General features: G+C 40.4%; 1 protein-coding gene across 2 annotated transcripts in view; it reads right to left on the reverse strand.

Annotated features, from left to right (window-relative positions):
* The window catches only part of LOC140940079 (uncharacterized), a 60,409-nt gene that overhangs the window by 24,189 nt on the left and 13,430 nt on the right, over window positions 1-22,790 (reverse strand). For both annotated transcript variants that reach the window (XM_073388962.1, XM_073388961.1), the window contains exons 13-34: window positions 19,022-19,067; window positions 18,868-18,923; window positions 16,631-16,705; window positions 15,802-15,876; window positions 15,306-15,403; window positions 14,071-14,113; window positions 11,608-11,701; window positions 10,780-10,884; window positions 10,133-10,170; window positions 9,963-10,041; window positions 9,119-9,186; window positions 7,794-7,851; window positions 7,651-7,713; window positions 7,195-7,301; window positions 6,328-6,427; window positions 5,701-5,798; window positions 4,819-4,932; window positions 4,283-4,396; window positions 3,279-3,372; window positions 2,355-2,429; window positions 1,776-1,828; window positions 1,158-1,242 (exon numbers count right to left, since the gene is read on the reverse strand). In XM_073388962.1, the coding sequence (XP_073245063.1) occupies window positions 1,158-1,242; window positions 1,776-1,828; window positions 2,355-2,429; window positions 3,279-3,372; window positions 4,283-4,396; window positions 4,819-4,932; window positions 5,701-5,798; window positions 6,328-6,427; window positions 7,195-7,301; window positions 7,651-7,713; window positions 7,794-7,851; window positions 9,119-9,186; window positions 9,963-10,041; window positions 10,133-10,170; window positions 10,780-10,884; window positions 11,608-11,701; window positions 14,071-14,113; window positions 15,306-15,403; window positions 15,802-15,876; window positions 16,631-16,705; window positions 18,868-18,923; window positions 19,022-19,067 (1,738 nt within the window). The remainder of the gene's footprint in view (window positions 1-1,157; window positions 1,243-1,775; window positions 1,829-2,354; window positions 2,430-3,278; window positions 3,373-4,282; window positions 4,397-4,818; window positions 4,933-5,700; window positions 5,799-6,327; window positions 6,428-7,194; window positions 7,302-7,650; window positions 7,714-7,793; window positions 7,852-9,118; window positions 9,187-9,962; window positions 10,042-10,132; window positions 10,171-10,779; window positions 10,885-11,607; window positions 11,702-14,070; window positions 14,114-15,305; window positions 15,404-15,801; window positions 15,877-16,630; window positions 16,706-18,867; window positions 18,924-19,021; window positions 19,068-22,790) is intronic.

Genomic DNA, 22,790 nt, shown 5'->3' on the forward strand with positions numbered 1-22,790 from the left:
GGATGATGGTGATTGAAATTAGCATAATTTCACCTTGCACGAGCTGCACGCATTTATAAAATACACGTCATCTAGTTATGAAACACGATCTGCTGTCATTTAGTTTTGCCTTGGATGACATGGATGAGATTTTCCTTCGTGTTTTAGACAGTACTTAGTAGTTTTTGTTTTGAAATAACATCGACATTGGCGAGTAGCAGAACGAAAATATAATTTAGTGGTAGAGTCATGGAAGTAATTAGAGAAACCCCTTGAAAGAGATGTTTGTCTACTCCAACTAAACATAAAATAGCAACATTTGCCTCTCGGAGACAGCGTACCAGCACAAAGGAACGAGGAAGAAGTGCAAGAAAATAAATCAAGCTGCCATAATTCAGTGACAGAGGCAGTATCTAATGTACAAACCACATCGCAACATCGCAAGCCCTGACCGAGGTCGAAAACAAGCGACATTTCTAAGCAGAGTCCCAGTCCACTGCATCACACCTTTTTGCTCGGACGCGCTCGTTTCACCGCCCAACCTTTATCCGCCCTGCTCTCCTCAGTCTCGCTCTCCGTTTTCAGCCTCGGTTCAGACTCTTTGTTTGACTGCTCGCGCGTACTTGAATACCCAAAAATACGGACCGTTTTGCAGTCTAATAGAGCTATGTCGGCCAAGAGTCTTTGACTCCTGGTAGGGCCACACATGCCATACAGGTCGAAGGATTGAGACCAGATTAAGTGTGGTCCCCTGGTCCTCCGGGTTGGGGGTTGGGTTGAGGGCTGATAACCCTCTCTCCTCTAACCTTGAGGCGAACGGTCGAAAAGGAATAAGCAGAAGCAGGATGAAAATCGTGGGAGGAAGTGAAGACCGTTGCGGCTAACCGACATGTGGAGTGGAGGGACTCTGTGTAGGCCTCATGTGCCACAAGGCACAAAGAGAATAGGTGAGTGATATGAGGTGAATCTTTCTCATGTTAAAAAAGCCACCCTCTTGCCATAGAGGTCAATGAATTACCCGCGGATTATATTTTCATAGACGGCGCGACCTACGATTTCAAAAGTAAAATAGAAGGTCTGTGAACAACTGAGGTAAAACTGTATCCACACCCGCTAGTTCGAGTCCCTATTTTGATTTGCATTTGAAGTGGGGATTCCTATTTATATTCTCTGCTTACCTGGTCAAAATTCCTTAAGAAACTCTGCACGACAGCCTGTTGTGTTGCAGATGCGCCCAGCCCGCTATTCAGGTCAGCGGCTTGTCTAGTGAAAGAAAATGGCCCAACTATTAGAAAACAATCAAACAGGGCTTAGCACTGGTGAACATTAAGAGGCAGTAATTAAAATCTATCTTCTTAATACTAGTAATAACCAAATGATAAGAAGTGCGGGCGACAACGATCGAAGGACAAAACGCTTATGATCCATTGCTGTGCTTTGCGTAAGTTTCACGTGACTGATAGTCAAAACACGCATGACCAGATTACGAGTGACAGAAGGTCCAAACGTGCGTGATCAAATTGCGTTCTGTACATTCCATTCATTCTTAGTGGAAGTCCAAATGAATGCTGGCTACATGCATGCGACGCATGCGTAATAACAACCTGGAGATTAGGATTGCGGGCTCCTTGTCGCACGCAATGACAAACTATGGTGACAATGTTTTAGAAACTATTTCCACGTAATAGAAGGTAAGAGAAAGGACAAAATAATACAAACATCTGCTGTTACAAACTCTGAATACCGTCTTTTAATCACAAGCACAAAAAAAAGAAAAGTTGAAGGAAAAAACAAACCTGACATGAAAACTTGCAAGCTCTAATTTATTTTGCTCCAGCAACAGTTTGCCCTAAAAGAAAATACGAAAATCGGCGCGTCATGACGTCACTTCCGCTTAAATAAAGAAGGCAAGTCTAAAGAACTGCTTAAGAGCGAATTTTGAAACTTAATTCAACAGTAGCGAAGTTTTGGCGAGCTCGCAGATAAACCCAGCCTGCATTTCATAGTGGCAAACATTCTTGGCGCAACATGGCTTTTTCAGGCCTGAACAGGCATTGGGCTTTCACAGTAGTACAAGCTTGGATTCGAGAACAGAGAGACTGAGACTCGAGCGTACGTCATACAAGAACATCCCAAAACGTACCACTTTATTATAATTTTCCTTCCGTTTTTCACGGGTTTTTCAACGTGATTAACATTAAGAAGTCTGCCTTTACTTGTGGTGCTTTTACTGCTGCGATCAACAATTTTTCTTGCAATTTCTCCCTCTTCAGTAAGCTGGTAGATTTTATGGCAGACCATAAACGGCGACTTCACGATGTCTGTATGTCGTAAACGCGATTCTTAAACTCGATGTGATGACCGCCTTAACCTACCCGTGCCATATGGTAGTCTGATATGTCTGGACGCATGTGAATCACTCGTGTGTAGTCTAGGATAGCATCTTGAACCTACGAATCAATGTAAGTAAAAGCAACAAGCGGTGAATTTAGTCCTCTCTTGCCTTTACTTCTATTTCTCCCCTCCCACTCCCCTCCAAAAAAATAGAATGCTAAAGAAAAGAAAAGAAAAATAAAGACAGGCAGATGCTTTATTGCACTAAAGACTAAGTTTAAGGTTACAGTTTATGTAGACCTCTTTCATAATGGCTGCATTTCTTTTATATGTATGACAATTGGCCTTCTGACATCGTTTGAAAGTAAGAATTGTTTTGTATTTTGCACAAGCTATTGAGGTCAGAAAGGCTAATTATCACACATATAAAAGAATCTATTAATAGGCCGCCATTATGAAAGAGGTCTATACTTAAGGAAAATTCGTGCGCATAGGTGCTCTGTTCACACAGAACCACCCTTAACCGTACGAAAATTTAAACGCCTGGCCGTTCAAAATTTTTAACACCAAAATCGAGGCCAAATGGTCGAAAATTTGACAGGCGCGGTGTGAAGGCCATAACCGTCAAAATGTTTGTAGTTAAAGGCGTGGTTGCATGGATGTGTGGTACCCCAGCTGGAAGACGCCATTTTGGATTTGCCAAAGCAGTGCTTTGCGCATTGGCACACGGGTAAAACCTCTGACAAAAGTTAATATTCAACCTGGTTCGTCAGTTCCGTGTAAACAGTGGGAAAATATTGAACTGCTCCATGTGAATGAAGTGTCTGGTAAAATTTTTCAGCCGGTCGAAAATTCGTTCGGTGCCGTGTGAACAAAATTGGCATTGGTAAGAGGCAAGGCAGGGTTCTGGCCTTTTTATGACTCTATATCATTCCAACTGACGACTAATGTATCTATGCACTCACCATATGTAGTTTATGATAAGCCTCTGCACGGCATATGTAAGCTCTGATGTACGTCGGATCCACACGGATTGCTGCAGTGTATCGACGAACAGTCCTGAACAGATAACATGCAAAAATAACGGTTGTTCCAGACAAGACTGAACTTTTATTAGGTCTCACTTTACTGAAAAAATAGCTATGAGTTGCCGAGTTCCCAGTTAAGCCCCACTTAAAACGACTTGATGGAAAGTTTACCACGCTAGTTGAAGAGATAATTTCACTTCTCTCTTGCCTTAAGTGAAACACTTCGATTAAGAAGCATCTTGTTTGCTAGATATAGTCTAAGGTCACACCAGGAGTTGACATCTGACCTTCTGTTGTGGAGACTACCATACCCGAAATGCAGAAGAAAACCCCACCGTATCCCTGAGATATGCTGAGCAGCGAAACTAGGGGTGCTTACCATTTAAACAAACCACCCGCGTGGAAATCTCGTGCTTAAAAATAGAACTAAAAAATTTGACTTGGTGAGAGAATGACCGGCTAGAAAGTACATCCAAATTTGCTGAGAAGACTAAAAAGGGAGAAAAATTGCATCACCTTAAATCAGAGCCAATATTTTTCGAAGCGTTCCAAACGGAATGGTACCATTTGATTTTCTGACCGGAATTTCCGGTTTTCCCATGTAAATGGTAAGTACCCTAGTATTCCTTTAGATAACCTCAGTAAAGCCATGACTGACCGTGATCTTTGGAATGATATATCAAAGACATCTCGGCTGCGGCCGTAGGTGGTGGTACTGGTATTGGTAGTGCTGGTGATGGTAGTGATAGTTGTAGTATTAGTGGTGGTGGCGGTAGGTGGTAGAGGTAGTGGTAGTGGTAATGAGGGTGGTATATTGGTAGTGGTGGTGGTGGTGGTAGTGGTAGTAGTTGTGGTGATGAGGGTGGTATATGGTAATGACAGTGGTGGTAGTGGTAGTGGAAGTAATAGCATTTTGTTATTTTTCTTTAATCGATCCTTACTTGTGATAGTTGCCATATTTAATTATGTATATTAGGCCAATGTTGACATGTGCACTAGCCAATTCTGAATCAAGCAGAAGGGCAGCTTCAAAATCTGGCACAGCATCTTCCCATCTGAAACACAACAAGTCGAAAAAAAAAGAATCATCGTGAAGAGTTACATGATCAGTTAAGAATATATAAGCAAATCATTCTACTCTGATCGGTCGCTCATCAACATAAATTAGGATAAATTAAGACATTTGTTGATTCTTGGGTGGTGAAAGCACTTTATCGCTCTTAGTTTCAACTCGTTTTGCAGTAATTTCTCAAAACAATCTTCCTGTTTTACCTTGGCTTTACTAGGATGCAAGATTGACCCTGACATGAAACAGTCCTTTTTTCTCCCTCTTAAACTAAGAGAACTGACAACGCTCAAATGAAACAAATCCTTTAGACGGAAATGAGGCATTCAGGAACAGGTTGCACAAAAGTATGTTATTGTTATGTTACTGTTATGGTACTGTTATGGTACTGAAAAAACAATAAACGTTTACCTCTTAAGGTCAGTGTAAAGGATTCCTCGATGCAGAAAAGCTTTAACATTTTCCAATGAATTATCCAGGAGTAGCGATACACTCAGATCTTGTAGAGCTCTTCGTGGATGAATTCTTAAAAAAAAATGTTATAACAAGGTCTGACGTCTACGAAAAGAAGTTAGGATACCATTTCAAAAAACTAAGGGTAACTGCAGCCTTTCTCTAGTGGCTATTTCTAAATGTGTTAACATGGCTGAGATAAGTGTAATGACAAGTCACGGCTGTGATGGCTTATCACGGGATACCTGGTTTGTCAAGGTTGTCATGGGTGCAATGAGGACTAAAAGATTGTGTTGTGTGTTTGGGTTTCATAGGTTGGATAATAACTGCTATAACGTGTGTTTTAAAAAGAGAGAGCCTTTGAACTTGTATTATATATCGGTCACTGAAATACTTTCCGTTGATCATATTGAACTAAACGCCGCGTAGGCGTTTACTGGGCTACCTTACATTTAATAATTTATAGTAGGATAAATATATTCTTATTAAACTTCTACAAGGATTACACCACAACAGATAGCTGATATCAACGGAGAAACCTCACCTCGCTACTCCCCCCCACTTCACTACTGAGTCGCTTCTAAAGACGACTTCAGCGTCTCTAGCATAAAAATGGCCAGTATGTTCATTTGCATAAAAATGTCTTAACCGTTGTAGCAGCCTCAGTACAAATATTCGTGACCTTTTCACTTACTTTGCCAAATATTTTGCGAAGATTTTGCTTGACATTTCCTTGCAAAATTCCCTGACGGCAAAAGACTTTTTTCCTAGCATGCCACGTTCCTTTTTTCTCCAAATCACTTACCCGGAACAAGTTAATATCAATGAAATCATCCTTACTTTCTGAGTAAACAGCCTCTGTGATAAAACGCTACGGCGTTGTTGGGATCATAATGAACAGCAGCGGCAAGATCTTTTAGAGCAGCCTCAAAATTATTCTGCAACAATAATAACTCCTGGATTAATAGCTACGAGGCAACACATCCTTTCCAGGGTGGAAATCAATAACTAACATTTTGCCCTTTTTAAATCAATAACCTTTGAATACACGAAACAAAAAAAAGTCATGGTATGCCTTCAAACAACAGTTCACTGTTCTATTATTAAAACTGACTTTGTGCACATCAGTGAGCAGATAGTCTCCTTCACAGCCAGTTCGGGCCGGATTCGCGCAATGCTCCTCGCCCTATTCGGCCTGTAGAAGGAGAGTATCTATTGCAGGATTAGAGTATCTTCTGTTCATTTGTTTTCAGTTAAAATAAAAAATTCAAACTCAAGACTTCCAACTTTTGAATTTAAGAAACAGGAAAAATTAAGTCAAGTTTCCGTCACTTTTAGTCAAAGGTTTACTACGCCTCTGTCCTGACTTGTTCTCAATTCACAAATCAAAAAATTCAATTTGAAACAAAACATATCACATTCGAAATCACAAATCCCAACTTGGATAACAAAGTATTGTGTACATACCATCTTAGCATAGACTCTTGCTCTGTAAGTATAGGCTGAAGAGTTTTCTGGGTCTTGCTGAAGAATTGTTGTGAAGTCTCTTAGCGCCGCAGTCCAGTTCCTGTACGTAAAGTAATTACAAAGATAAAGACCTTAAGAAAGACCATCTCCAGCGTGCGTGTACAGGAAAATAAGCTGTTGCTGTATCTTGAAATACTCCTGAACTGTCTCACGCCCCGGAGACACCGGTAGATTTCTAAGTGGAACGGTTTTGCCATCACAAAATTCAGGCTCACGTGGTTGATTTCTATACAATAATATGGCATGTAAGATCTTTATTGATCAGTGTAAATTCTCAGAAGCAACTAGCAAGAATTTTGAATCGAAGGCTGCATAGAACGCTCTATGCAGGACATGGAAAAACAAATAAAACACACCGATTAGTGTGTAGTCATCTGTGCAGGAAGCTCCAGTTTTGATTCCCAGGTGTTGCCTAAAACCTTCGTTCGACTTCTGTCCTTTTTGTGTAGCTTTAGGTAGCTAGAGGATTTATTTTATTTGCTCTTTCCTTTCCATATAGGGTAGCAAAGAAAATCGTTCAAATTATATGGTTTTGTTTAACTTGAACCTTTTACCTTAGGTACCCGTAAAACGGAGCGCCGATGGAGGTAGAAAGAACGAACGAGACGGGGGGGGGGGAGATTGGAGAGGGGGGAGGGTTAAATCAGCCAACCGTCCGCCTCAGCTTTGTCAGTCTAATGTGTCCTGTTACGAGAGACCAACGTGAAATAAAGACCTTTACCTTTTACTACGGAGCACAACGATTCGAAAGTAAGGAAAGTTAGACCAAGTAAACGGCTTTAACACAAACTTTGTGAAAGTACTTACTCGTTGTTAAAGCGAAAGAGGCCTATCTCAAACATGGCATCAGTCTTGGAAGGCATTAGCTGTGCTGCAATCTTGTAGTCCTCAAGTGCAAGAATCATGTCTCCACGCTTGAATGAAATTTTGATGAACAAGTGTTAGTGATAAAGAATTACATGATTTCATTTTGTAAAATGTGAAAAACAAAATGCACCAATCGAAAGTAATGGCAAAAAAGTTTCATTTCAATGGGCACACCATAGGATATTGTCCACAGCCTTAAGAGTTAGAACCACCTGACAATAGTAGATCACTCAATTTTTGTGAGTGAAAGAGTTAAACAGCCTAGAAACGCAATATGCATCTCTGGCTTGCATCTAAGTGGTCAGGCTTTTATAGTAATGATTTCTTTTAAAAGCTAAAAGTTGAAACAGTTGATTGGATACGTTAAACAGGCTATAATGAGATAAAAATAAATACCATTTTAAACATGGCCGCTCGCTGGTAATACGTCTCGGCATCATTTGGGTTCAGCTTGATCGCCTAAAACAAAGTAACTTTGTTTAGTAAAGGAGAAAAATTAGGTAAACAATCAAGCATAAAGGCCTAGAGGTGAGATTTACCTGGGAATAGTTAACTATGGCCATTGTGGCATCGTTTTCTTGACGGTAAAGTTCTGCCCTGATGTTTACAAAGATAAAAGAAATCAGCCAGAATAAACCCTCATAGAGTGGTTTTCGTTTGAGTGTCGTAAAACCAAAACCAAAGTAATTACTCTGGCCAATCACATAGGACACAGACAATACATTGAACCAATCAAAACTCGAAGTAATTACATGTGGCTGACGCAAAGCGCGGGAAAATGCATGCGAGCGCGTCACAATTGGCTTTGGTTTTACTTCTGATTGGATGAAAAGGTGGCGCGAATCTTTTAAGCCAATCGCATCGTGTAGAAAGTGCAAAACCAATTACTTTTCGACACTCAAATGAAAACCGCTCTAATATTAAATGAAGAACAATAACGTCAGTTTTTTGTATAAACCGTGTATAATCGGCTTACCCTAAACTGTACATATAACGGCAGACAAATTATCACTGGTTCATTTTGCATTTAAAAACGTTCATAATCAGGTATTTCATTTAATAGTTTCTAAAGGGCGCACTTTAAGCCTTTAAGCCTCGCTCTGTTGTCTGACCCTCGCCACTGTTGTTGTTTTTACTTAATAAACGTTTTGTGAATAGATAACCTGAGATATTGGATACAAGTAACCTTTCGTAAGATACTACAGATAACAACTAACTTTTAAGAGTTGCTCAAGACCAACCATGAAAAGCCGATGCATTATTTGACGCTAAAATATTTATCAAAAAATGAACTCCCAAAAAACATAGCAACTACAGTAACGTTAGTATCTTCTTTTAAGAACCTACTTTAGTTCTGTGCTTTATAATTTCAAATTTTTTCATTGCAATGTGATATTACCCAGGGTATATAATGATCTACCATGTTGCACGAAATTTTTGCGAGAGTTAATTTTTGCGGATTTTTGATTTTTTGTGTCTTGCGGGAAATAATTTTTGCGATTTTCAGCAAGTACCCAGTACCCAGAATTGATGATATTTTCGTTTTTATTTAGCACGTGCAATAGAAAATTAAAATACATATTTTAAAACAATAAACCAGTATGTCATCGTATACCGTTTTGTTTCTGAATGAAAGAGACAAGTTGTGATTGAACAGACACGATTTCTTACTCTATTTTTGTGTACCGAATTTATAAGTTAGAGAATATTTACTCTGGAGTAAATTTTGGCGGGAAAAATGTTTGCGGTAAGTTTTATTTGCGGGAACTTATTTTTGTGGATCGCTGGAAAAATCACAAACATTAGAACCAGCAAAAATTCGTCACACACGGTATGTACGTGTACGGCACTCAGAGCAACTAACCTGGACCGAAAAGCTCGTGCCTGTGTACTGCTGTTCTTAATTATAAAGGACAGATCATCCAGAGCGGCCTAGGAGAACAGTAGTTTATAATGTTTTTTAGCATCATTGATCCTATACTAAGTGGCCATGTTAAGGTTGTGTTTGAGACTGGGTCACTGTTGGCTCGAACTGCATAATCGGACTATTTTGGTGGAGGAATTTTGACCCAGTTTTCCTTGCGACCTTGTAAAATTCCCATGTAACACAACACCGACCTGGCCTCAAACTCAACCTCAAAGAGGCCTATAGAGTGTTTTCACTAACGTGGCGAGTATATATGCAAATTTATTGGAACAAAAGAAATTGTTTGCATAAGAAAAGAGTTCAACTCCCACAGGATTGGTTTGGGGCACCAACATGGCCGCCGTATCATTGTTTTGGGACACCAATATGGCCGCCATGACGTCACGTGAAAACACTGTATACTCTAGTCGTCATAGAAATGACAAGCGCGAAGGTTGTGTGAAGGCTGAGAGTGATTTAATTACGCTTTAATATTTAAGCTCACTACTGCACAGACAGTCTTTAACAGAAATAAAAATGGTGGGATATAGTCACTCGCAACCACAATTTAATAACTTAGGACTTTTTAAAAATGACCAAGAAAGTCAGTCAGTATAGCTCTCTGGACATGGTCTGTGATTGAAGAATGAAACAATAGATGATTCAAAAGAAACAATCCCCCAAGCCCTAAAACAAAAGAAACTACTGCTTATAGAAGCCAATGAAACTACAGGTCTGGAAGAGTTAATGTACTACTGACATGACCAAGGAAAATTATTAGGCATAGAAGGCTAACATGTACCTTTTTATTATCCTGCAAGAGGTGAAGCAAATGCCTGTGCCAGTATGCATCCAAAAGTTTGGGTTCAAGCTCGATTGACCTGATCATAACGGAAAAGAGTCAGTTGGATTCTAATCTCGCTAAGATAATCATAAGACGTCAAAGACAATGATATTTTAAAAAAGACACACCTGTTTAAGTCATCCCACGCTTTCTTTAATTGTCCAAGCTGTAAGTAAAGGCAAACGAAGCAATAAGACAAGAGGAGTGGTATGTTAATCCGAAATTGTGTCAGGTGTAGCGAGCGGGCCACTGAGCTATGGAAAGACTCTTGGTGATATTGCCTCATTACTTGGTAAAAAATATATATTTTTATCACCTTAAATTTTTATCGCGTGACTTTTATCCTCATATTTAACCTCATACATAAAGGCGGTTTTAGTGATATGATATGTTCACCTGCCAAAAATTAGCCTGTCTGCGCAAATTGGCGGGGAGATATAAGCACGATTATGCTGCGATGTCTTTAAATAAATCTTACCAAAATAGACCTGGATCGTAATGTTACGATTTGTCTTCCACGCAGACTGGGAGGCTACAGCGTAAAGCGCAAGAAAAACGAAAGTGGAGGCAAATCAGGAGTGATCTTTATCTCACTCTTGACTGGTTGAGTAAGTGATAAGAGATTTATCAGTCAATTATGAAGCCCAGCAATGCAACACTAAAGCAACTGTGTAATTACTTAACTAAATACCACGTAAAAAATTAAATTATAACGAGGGGAAAACAGGGTGGACACGATGATCCAGAAACATCGCCACGATAAGTTGTGCTATACCTTACGGAACACAGCGCCTCTTCGACATAAATAGATGGCGGCTGATTCAGTCCCTTGTGGAGTCTCTATCAACTCTGTAAGTCGATCAGCTTCTTCCTGAAGTGCCTGTAGGATAAGGGAAGAGAGAACTCTAGATGGAACTGAATGAGTAGTAAGCTATGGTAGTAGGGACAATACCAACAGATTTTCAGATCCTGTCAGTTCATGCCAAAATCAACACCGTCAGCGTGACTTTGCAAATAAAGCAAATGACAAACGGTTCAATATTTATTGCTGTGAGCCCCCAGGCCAACAGCGCACTAACTCTTTTACACAATTCTCAGGTTATGTTTTACTGCTCGCAGCATTATTCTGACGATTTGTACCCTCTAGAAGTAGTTGATTAACAAAAACCGGCGGGTCTTGTCAATATTATAATGAGCAGTGGTTCCAGCCATGATGAATGTTGAAATAGGCCATTGAAAATGTTCAACGTTGTTTAACATTGTTCAACGAGAGTAGAGATCGGCTGTAATCCGTTCAACAAATAGCAACTATTGATTAACTACATGTGTTTAGAAGAACAACATCTGGGCCAACAAAGGTTTAAAGGTTCGTCACTACTCGCCCCATGTAAGGTAATCTGGATGACCGAATCCAGGAAAATTTTTGCTTTTGGAATCCTGGGCTTTGGAATCCGTAATTCAGCACAAAAAATCTGGAATCCGGATTCCAATTATCCAGAATCCAAGACTGTGTTAGATTACCTTACGTGGAAGGACAATACTTTAAACTGTGTGTCTTTAGGCGAAAAGGCATCGTGGTTTATATGGTTACTTGATTTATTACCTCGTATAGTTGTTGGTGTGAACTTCTTATCTGAGGTTCAATAACTTGGATGTCTTCCAATATATCGTTGTTTATAACAACTTCAGTTGTCTTGCTGAAAGAAAGAAAAACACAACATCATCTAACACGGCCCGCAACGTTTAACTCTTCCAGTCCTACTGTCGATTTGCCACATGAAAGGCAATCCAGATCCCAGAATCCTGCGCTTTTGAATCCAGAATTCAGTTTAAGGAATCCAGAATCCCGGCTAACAATTGAAATCCGGAATCCTAGTTCCACTGGCAAGGAATCAGAAATCCAGCACCTGGAATCAGGAATTTTCAGCGTGGAGTCCAGAATCCAAGACTCTCTTAGATTACCTCTCTTGGAGCGAATCGATGAAGCAGAAATTTAATAATATACGGTGTAGCTTCGACTTTTAAGTCTGTCTAGTAGGCAGCAGCATAGAGGTAGCACGGCGGAGTGATATCAACTCAGTTGCACAGGGTACAAATCTACGGTTAAGAAGTCAGCTAGTCAAATAGTTAAACAGTCAACTTGGCCGAGTTGTTCGAATGACGATTAGCGCTAATCCAGGGGTAGTTACCAACAACTGATTACTCAAATGCTCTGTTTGCAGTTAGCCCAGGATTATTGCTAACCGGGGTCGGGTTGTTCAAACCTGGGCGGGAGGACGCGGAGGACGCGGAGGAGTTATTTGTGACCTTGATTGCAGATGAGGTGCGAATCGTCTTTGTTTACTGAAGAAACGAATATGAACTTGACCGATCAAACGACCATGCAATCGTGTTACAAACCTGCTAAAATATTATCCAATGCTAGTTGGAAGGGAAAACAAACGTCACCCGGATGCCCTCGGAAAGAGGAACGAAGTACCGAGAAGAAAACGAGACAAGATCTCTTTACGACATTATAGTCACTGTTATTCATTCGTGGTGTCACACCTTCAGCGGTTTTCCAGAACACTGGATAACATTTTACCAGGTTTGGTACACGGTCGCATGATGGTTTGGTCGGTCACGTTCATATTCCATTCTACAAAAAACAACTTCAACTGCAATCAAGGTCACACATAACTCCTCTGGGCCCCGTGAGCTGGCTTAAGACAACCCAGGGTAAGTGCGAAATTTGAATTTAGATATGAAAGCTTAAAACACAAATTCAGTTTTATTCTTTTTGTCTACAATTTGATGATTGGATGTTCTAAGAAAAATTGAGACAATTATCCGAGAAAATGCTTTTGAACAAATTTAACCCAGGATTAGCACTAAATGGCATTCGAACAACTGGGCTCTGGTTTGTCTCCAGCCTGGGGTATATAGTTACCATTTACATGGGAAAACAAAAAATTTCGGTTGGAAAATCAAATGGTCAACGCCTTTCCGTTTGGGAAGCTTCGGAAAATATGGGCTGTGATTTGAGGCCACGCAGTTTTTCCACTCCTTTTAGCCTGTACACCTGATTCAGTGGATATAATTTGTAGCGGGTCGTTCTCGCACCTCGTCAAATTTTAAAGTTTTAGTTTATGCAAAACATTTTCACCTGGGTGGAACTACTGGACTCTTACCCGTAATGTATAGTATACATTTCTTCTCATAGTACACTACTACATCAATCATGAAGGTTACGAGAAAAAGGGAAATGATCAACAAGTGAAAGAGGGCTTGTCCATGAAACGAATTCTCCTCATCAGTGAAATTAGAAAGCACGGAGAATACTGTGGAGAATATGCATGCTGGTGCACCAACCTCGCTCCCAGGGTTCTCTCCTACCAGTCCCTGCGTGAGAGCGAGGGTAGGAGAGAGAACCTGGGAACGAGGTTGGCTGTTGCACAAGTGTTCCTTATGATTGGTTAATGGTTGCCTTGGATACTATCGACCAATCATAACTAACGCTTGTCCACCCAAACGATCCTAGAAATCACTGCACCCAAAGCTTGTGCCCATTCTCCCTAGAGTTTCCGAAGTGAGAAATAAGCCATTTCCGAGTTCCCCCTGGCCTCTGTATTAAAAGGAGGTTAAGTGCTCAGCCTTTGATAGAGCGGTTTTCATTTGAGTGTCGAAAAGTAATTGGTTTTGCACTTTCTACACGATGCGATTGGCTTAAAAGACTCGCGCCACCTTTTCATCCAATCAGAAGTAAAACCAAAGCCAATTGTGACGCGCTCGCATGCATTTTCCCGCGCTTTGTGTCAGCCACATGTAATTACTTCGAGTTTTGATTGGTTCAATGTATTGTCTGTGTCCTATGTGATTGGCCAGAGTAATTACTTTGGTTTTGGTTTTACGACACTCAAACGAAAACCACTCTATGGAAATGTTTTTCATTCTCATGCAAATAAAACTCATTTTCACAAGAAAGGTTGTGCACTTGACCTCCTTTTGAAAGTGAGGGTTTTTGGAACTAGGAAGTGGCCTATTACAAAATACTTCATTACAAGGAAATCAACTGTTTCGCCCTCACCTCTGCGTCTGTGGTCCAGGTGAGCTCAAGCTTTGAAGGTCAACTAAATGCAAATGAAAACAGCATTGTATTAAATACACTTATACTAGTGAACATTGGTCTTCAACCCGTTTCTCACGGTCAGCAAAACCTGAAAATATTAGCGCGTCTTAAACCTACGATTATCGAAGACTTACACGCACACTCAAAACAGTCATGGCCACTTTCAAACGAGAATCGAAGGAAAGTTTGTGCTTCGTAATGTGCTCACAATCTCGTGCTTCATTAATAAAACCAAAACCATTATTATTGTGCCTTGGCATGATAATAAAAGGAGACAGACTGTAAACGATTGTTGCTACTACAAATATCTAACTGTCGTTGTAACCGTTCGTTTGGTTTCGGCTCCATTAAATCCTGACCAACTGGAAAACACAGTTACTGAGCAAAATATTGTCTCGAAAGGGGGGTCTGATCCCGCATTAAAGCTTCTTTTCACGAGAATCCCGCAACCTAAACTTCTGTCATTACTATCCCGAATATCGTTCTCTTTCCCAGTACCGAAACCGTGCCCAAATTTTGGCGAATCCCGCTCCCCGGTGGCAGTCAAACCCGTATCCCGTTGATGTTTCCTAAATCCCGTACTATATTTTGGTTCAATCTCCGATCACAGGAATACCCTTCAAGTTCCCGAGGACATATTTCTAACATGATTTTTGCAAAACAGTGAAAACCCGCAAGTAAGAACCTGGTTCAGTTTTTAAGGACCTGTTAGGGTAAAATTTGCCGGGCAGTTAGACCCTTCTATATAAGAACCTGTTTAGCCTAAAATTTGAAACAGGTTCTCATTTTCTAAAATCTATAAAAACATTGTGTACGCTGGGGCAAACAAGACAAATCGTCATTCAGATAGCCTGTGTACAGACCCTCTTCCCCTTCTCCGATTTTTCCTGAGGGGTGGGGGGGGGGGGGTCCGTACACAGGCTATCATTTAGAATCCTCTTTGGAGACATAGGTGCCGAATCACTCCAAGTGCAACACTAATTTACGATGCAGATTTTATATGAGGAATAATCTGAATTCCACTAGATACTCTTATGTACAATGTACTTTTTTTCTTTAGACGATAAGAACCTATTTAAGAACCTAAATAGCCAAAATTTGTGCTTATTACCATTTATGTAACAACCTGTTTAAGCTAACTTGGGAAAATGCAGGTTCTTACTGACGGGGTTTCATTGTACCACGTCACTTACATTTGATTTCTGGAACTGCTGGTGTTGGCGGATACACATCATCAAACCAAACATACCAAAAACGCTCACGCACTGAATCAAAAGATACCTCCTCTTCGCTAAAGAAAAATACAGATACATCAACTGTCCTTCGCGTTCAAGAATTCTTAATCTTAAGATTCAACACCTCTCATTCTCCCTTAAACATAGACTGTCTTATTCATGTTGGTCAGACTCGATTATCCCTTTGCAAGTATCACAAACATATTTTACAACAACGGCAACAAAATTATGTATCATCATCTAATTTTCCAAGATTTTTTGACAACACGTTTCTTACAAGATGAGACGACTAAGTATTAAGTAGGACCTTCTGGACCTGATTGGATTGGAACACGAGAACTATGCACTAACTGGGTGTGACGGTCCATCGATATAAACCAAAAAGTCCCCTTGGACTCAAGAACTATTGAGCGTTCGTAAAATGTCAGGTGAAGGTGAATACTCATTGACATACCTTGTAAATTCGTTTTCAAAAAGTCTTTCGTGGTCAAAGATTATTGGTTCACTGTTTACTCTGGTTAACTCGGACCTAAGAGAGAAATGCACATGCGTACATAAAGTAGTAATTTCAGCACTATTACGCGCTTTAACAAAGTAAAAAACATGTTATGTTACTTTTTAGCTCCGTCATTTATGTCTAGCAATACGAATTTAACCACAACCTTATAAAAACAAGTCAGAAGCTCTGACCGCTTGAGTTACTAGCAGGAAAATCGATGCTAAGCCTATACACAACAAAATGGGAACAAGTAATTAGTATGGACCCTTGGGTTACGCCAGACTTTACCTGCTGAGATGCAAACTGTACGCTTCCGTAGACAACAGATTGATATCGATTCGTAAGATAGTTCTCAAACCACCTCAGTTTATGGTTTTCGATGCCATACCCGGGCAATTCATTTTAAGAGAAGTTGGTGATTTACTCTGTCAAAGGCTTTTTGAAAGTCGAAAACACACCCGTTGTCAATGCCTCTCTAACCCTAACCCTAAAACAACTATCCCCTCAGGGTTAGTGCATAGTGATGTATATATGTGATTTTTGGGGGTAAAGGATCGAACTCCAGGCTACTATGCACTGCGGTATTGGAAGGAAAAGTAAGAGACAGCTCACGCACAATTCACCCCTAATGATTTATTCCTTCAGAACCACGATTATGAAGAGATAGAACAATATCTATCTTGCGGTGGATACATTACGATTTATTGGTGCGATGATTATTTAAATAAGACCTAACATGGGCGACAAGGGTTGAATCGAGGTCCAAGTTGAGTTACAAGCTTACCTTGCACTGGCACTTGTCATCCTCTGGGAAGACATTTGTTCCCGCAAGTTTCTCATATCAGCAAAAGAAACACATCTGCAAAGCAACACCACTGGAAATGTGACCGGTCGCACTGGTATCGCGAGGTCACGGGTTCAAATACCGTTGATGTCCTGAATTTTTTCACGCTTCTTACGCAATTGCATAAATTAAGTTCACAACTGCGAGGATCATTCTTCAATTGAACACTGGTAATGTCAGCTACCTTTCACATGTCATTCGTTGTGCGAGTTCGAGGAAAACTTTGGCGGCGGAGGCGCCACTATTCCCCTGGCGCTGGCAGATCGGCCGCCAAAATTTTTCCCAAACTCGCATAAGAGAGCCTGCTCGCACACTACCCTCCACAAGATGAGAAACATGTATGTACAATCTTGCTTACAGACCACTTGAACAACGTGTATGGAGAGCAAGCCTACGGTAATATAGTAAGTAACTTGAAAATCAGATCATTAACTTGTCTTAATATTCAAAATCCTAAAAGTTCAAATCCCGAAGTCCATTTGCAGTAAGAATAAGTGCTACATGTAAGTGTATAGTGAGGAACAAGTGTAAATCATTGCACCTGTGTGCGTGTTGTTGCACATGGTCATTTGACAGCAAGCAAATCATCCCGTTTATATCGGGGGATTCTTCACCTGGTCAACTTAGATCAAGCAATTTGGTTTTAGAGGCAAAAACTGTTGCATACGCCCTTTTTCCCCGGAACAGTACATGTAAATCAGAAGTTCAGTTTTCTGGTAATTTCAGCTGTAATATCATAGGTGACGAACTACTCCTTAATTTTGGCGCGAAATTTCAGCGTTAATTTGTAATTTCACATGTGAAATTACTAAATTGCCATCGCAACCTGCCGCACGTAGTCCGTTTCAAGATGGCGACGAAGTTTTAAAATGTCATGAATGAAGATGTCAGGGCATAAAAAGACGCTTTAGAAACCTGAACACACGAAAGAGCACATCAAGAAGGATTCCTAGAGGTATGTTGTCGAAAAATTCCGAAAACTTAAGCCAAATTTCAGCTCTAAACGTGGAGTTCACGATCGATCGATACGATCCAAGTCGATACGATAAACAAGTCAAAAATCCTCGATTGCTAAGGTAATTCGTCACCCATGATATTAATAGGTAATCAAATGGTATACTCGGGAATAGGGAATGGTATACTCGGAAATTATTAGGGAATAATTTCACTTGCGTTTTGTCCAAATCCTTATAATTTCCCGAGCCCGTGAAATTATTCGCTAATTTCACTCGTCACTAGTTGATTACACATACTAATATACGCCTCCTGAATAGACAGTAACACTATTCAATTGACACAAATTTCTTTGGACAATGTTGATTCGAGCAAGGACCACAAACTTCGAATTTAGCTTAAAAGAGTCTTGAATAAGGGACACTTTCTTTTTAGGGTGTGCTGTTACATCTTTTGCAATAACTGGATGTTTTGGCTTAGTATCACACATTTCCGGACCAAAGAAAAAGACAGGCGGCCAAAATTGTTTTGGTACAGTTTCCATCGTACAGTTAACAAAAGATGAAGTTGCTTGGTTGACTAGTCCCTGTTCTGGACGAAATTTACCCCCAAAAATTGGCTATTTCGAGTTGCAAACCGGGTCGGTGTTGTGTTGGACTACACTGTCGGACAGTTTTACGAGACGGAATTTAATATTGATACCAGAGATAGCCACTAAAAAAGGACTAGCGCGCTCAGAACAGTTCTATAGTACAGTGGCGGATCCAGAGGAGGGGCCACCCCCCTTATTTTTGGACCAAACTGAGGCCCGAAGGTTCCAGGGGAGGGGCCCGCCCCCAACCCCCAAAGGGCCGAGAAAAATTTTTTTGAGAAGCCCCCCCCCCCCCCACCCCACCCCACCCCCTTATCTCAGGATCTGCACCCATTACAGTATATGCCTGATCTGTTAAAGGTTGCTTTGGTAATTGGTCATTGGCAATAAAGCGTTCGGGCATACGAAACTCACTGCAATGATTTGCTTGAGTGAATGCCAAACAATAACTTACCAGTGCGCAAAGCCCAATGCCCAAAGCAACCTTTATTCAGGTATATACAGTACGGACATTGGCAGACGAGGGCTGACTGGCCAACAGCCATACACAGCACTCCCCCATGTCAGCCTGCATCATCCATCGCATGACCATTAGAGCATTAATTCAACTAAGCTAAGCAAGAAATCAAACCTTGAGATCTTGTTTGCTGGTTGGTTTAAGAATTCTCTTATCTCCTGCTCTCTTTCCTGTCACATACAAAAAGTCAAAACATAACAAACTCAACAAGCGAAATAAAACATGACATTCTCAATTTTTGTAACAGCAACTGTTTCCGTGTACGTACCAGTTGTTTTTTCGTTTTTCTCTTCATTTTCCGGTGATGAGGTTTCCTAAATGTAGGTCAATAAGAGTAACAACCAATAATGATTGGTCAATATCGGTAAAAAAATAAGAATAGGGGTACATAGAGCTTGTGGCTCACATGACCGGAGGGCTCACATGACCGGAGCCCAGGAGGGCATTCAAGGCAAGTTTGGGTACAGAGGTGCCACCGATGCCTTCAAACCATGACCCCGTTTGAGACAAAAATGGCTCATTTCCCTTCCGGGTTTAAGACAAAAAAACACCTTATTTTATGACCCTGATTCATTTTGTTTGGCATGATACAGAATTAAGAGCGACTTTCTGGAAATCCCACGGATAGGTGTGCAAGATGGAAAAATCGAAATCCCCCAAACTTTGTCCCAACAAAGCCCTTTGGAAACTATTTTAGAAAATACAAGACTCAGTTCGTTTGACTTAATATTTTCCAAAATAATAATTTTTTTAATTTTCACCTTCGAGAGGCCTTCAAACCACCGAAAAATGTGCTTGATACCCTCAGTTCGTGAATGGAAACGGAAACTAATACCATGACTTTTCTTACATTAAATAATTTTATGATCCTTCCTTTCTACCTAAACGTTGTTACAATTTCAAAAGATTTCAATCTGATTTTTTAATATTTTTTCAAAATTATCCTCTAAATCAGCATTATCGCGATCATCAATTTTGCCATTTTTCAACGGCGAAAATCCCTTCCTGGTACATGGCTTTCATTAGAAAAATGGTATTCCAGAGAAAGAGCAATGTTTCCCCTATCAATCTGTGAAATAAAATTCTGGGGCAATTGAAACTGCGAGTTTTTACAACTGAAAACATTTACGGTACTCGCGTGATTTACGACCTCTGAACTTGCAGTTGTCGTGATGAATACAAGCGAGAACCTAGACAGCACTTGAAACTCTGACGCAAATTCGCCCCTTTTCCGCCAGTTTAAACACCAAAAACGATTTTAGATTTCACATTGGTAAATTTTCAAAAGGAAAAGCAATTTTATTGTGCGAAAGTGTGCTATGAACTTCTTGACTACAACACATCCCTTACGTGCGTATTTGTTTACTTTGGCCGTATTTGTAACAGTTATCATATATCTACAAAACGGCTTTAGTGTCGGTAGCTATGCTCTCATTTCTCATGAACCAAATCGTTATAGCTATAAAAAGGGAAAACGTTTTGACCTACCTCACATTATTTGACAACAGAACCGACTCTTTTACTGCCTTTAACGAAATGAGATTGCGTGACAAAGAACTTTGAGACCCGGGTTATACCGCGAAGACAGATACCATTCCGAAAAAGACACTCACGCGGTGCCTTCTGTAACTATAAAAGCAAAGCATGTAAATAATCAAAATCCTTAGTTTCACTGACTTATCCGCTAGAGCGATTATGAAAACGTAAGACTAAAAAAACATATTTTCGACAACAGACTATGAAGTGGTTGGCCCTTATATTCTCTTACTTTCTATAAACGCCTGCTTACACATTTTGAAATACGATTATGAATTCCTTACTTGTATCCTTAGAAAAATGACATTTAGGGGGAAAAAAGGTGCTAATTCCTGGCTTAAAAGTCATCCGTCCCTTCCCTCCACCCCCTAAGGGTCGGCGGCCCGTTTCGGGTTGGGGCGAAGAAACGCAGAACATTTCAAACTGGATATAGCGGGGCTAGAAAACCTGCATAATTTTAGAGCACCTCTGGTGTTAAAAGCAAAGCTTTCAGTACTTCTGGCAACCTCGAGCAAGTTTTGCATTTCTGGGCAACGTTTGGGAGAAATATACGCTTATGTCACGCCAGAAAAAAAAGAGTAGTTTGATAGAAAATGTCAAATACGACTGAACCGCGCCCGTATAAGCGCCCCTAATGATTCTGGCAGGGGGAGGGGGGGAATTTTGAAATGGAGCAAAGGGGACCTAGCTCTAACCATGCCGTCTGCGCTTTAGCTGTGAGTCTGCCTTGGAGATAAATTTCGCTCATATTTTTGAGCAACTCTTTAAAGAAGATTGCAAGCCGTATAGTTGCGTCCGTCTGGAACGCTCGAGCGGTGAAACCAATGATCGCGCCCCTCGCACCTTAAAAAAAATGCGTTTTTTGAGAGAAAAAGGAAAAGAAAATAAAAGAGAAGGAAAAGCCGATCGCACTAACTGAAAGCTATTGTTTTTTGCATTGCTATTGAAAATCTGAAAAGGAACAGTCTTACACACGTAGCCCTCGGGGCGGTACCAGGTGAATATATATCACATACCCCATCGTTTCAGGTATTTAATCTTTGCGTAAGCGTAGGATGTAAGACACACTTGCGGATACGCGTTAGCATAACGTGAGATACCGAGGCGCAAAAAAATAACAGTCGCGCGGCTAATGTTGGCTCCCCTCAAAAATGAAGCGAATTAACATGGGCTTGAAAAGTGAGATATTCGGATATCTTCGGATTATTGATAGCGAGTTATTTCCAGTGTTCTCTTAGAAAACCCAGAATTTCGAGATTTCTTGATAGTTTTATACATACGCTAATTATGAGATTCCTTTTCTTCTTTCCTAATGATAATTTAAATAGGTCAAGAAAAAACGGCTTTCAGTAAGTTAAAATAAGTTTTTTGAGGGCGCGATCTTTGGTTTTACCGCTGAGCGTTCCTGACGGGCCCAATCTCCTTTAAAGAGTTTCTCGAAACTGTGGGTAAAATTTATTGCCAAGGGAAACGGACAACTAAAAAGCAGGCGGTATGCTTAGAGCTAGGTCCTCTTTGCTCAATTTCAGAGTTTCCCTTCCCCACCCAGCCTCCCCCTCCCGCCCGAGTCATTAGGGGCGCTTTTACGGGCGTTGTTCAGTCGTACTTGACATTTTCTATCAAACTGCTCACTTTTTCTGGCTTGACATGTGCCATAACCTATATTTTGGCAAAACGTTCCTCAGAAATGCAAAACTTGTTCGAGTTTGCCAGAACTACAGAAAATTTAAACACAAGAGGTGCTCTAAAGTTATGCAGGTTTTTTAGCCCCGCTATGTCTAGTCTGAAATGTTATGCGTCTCTGCGCCCCACCCCGAAAGCTGCTGTGGCTCCTTAGGGGGTGGAGGGAAGGGACGGATGACATTTTAGACTACGACTTAGCGCTTTTTCCTAAGAATACAAGTAAGAAATTCATAATCGTATTTTAAAACGAGCGTGATGAAAACGAGAGACTACAGTGGAACCTCGATTTAACGAAGGGCCAAGGGACTAAAAAAATTTCTGAGCCACCCAACGACGGTTTCCTTCTAAATTCATTGAAAACATTTTTCAATGGTGTACCCAGAGTACTTTTAGATCTCTAGAAATGCATTCTAAGCGGCTTGTAAAATTTGTTCCTGTTCGGTCATCCTAGGGGAACTTGCATTGAGCATCTTCGAAATTACAAGGGCTTCAGTATTATTTTCCCAAAAATTTTAGATGCAATTTAACGTATCACGAAGTGAGAATTTTTCTGATTCCTCTCTCAATCACATGTTTGAATCCAAACATTTCAGGCTTCCTCTTTTCTATGAAAAATTAGCCTAACCTGGGATGTAAAATGTGAAAAATTTAACTTCAGAAAATCGCATTGAATTTATAAGATAACCTTCGAAAATTGAACAGGAACGGAACGGTCATCTAGAAATTTTTAGGCGTCCTCAAGCTATAGAAAATTCTAGGCAATATCTACTTCTCCGAAGATATATTTTACAGAAAACAGTCGTTGAGTGCCCCTGAAA

This window comes from Porites lutea, chromosome 6 (genome assembly GCF_958299795.1).
Source record: "Porites lutea chromosome 6, jaPorLute2.1, whole genome shotgun sequence".
Taxonomy (NCBI): Eukaryota; Metazoa; Cnidaria; class Anthozoa; order Scleractinia; family Poritidae; genus Porites; species Porites lutea.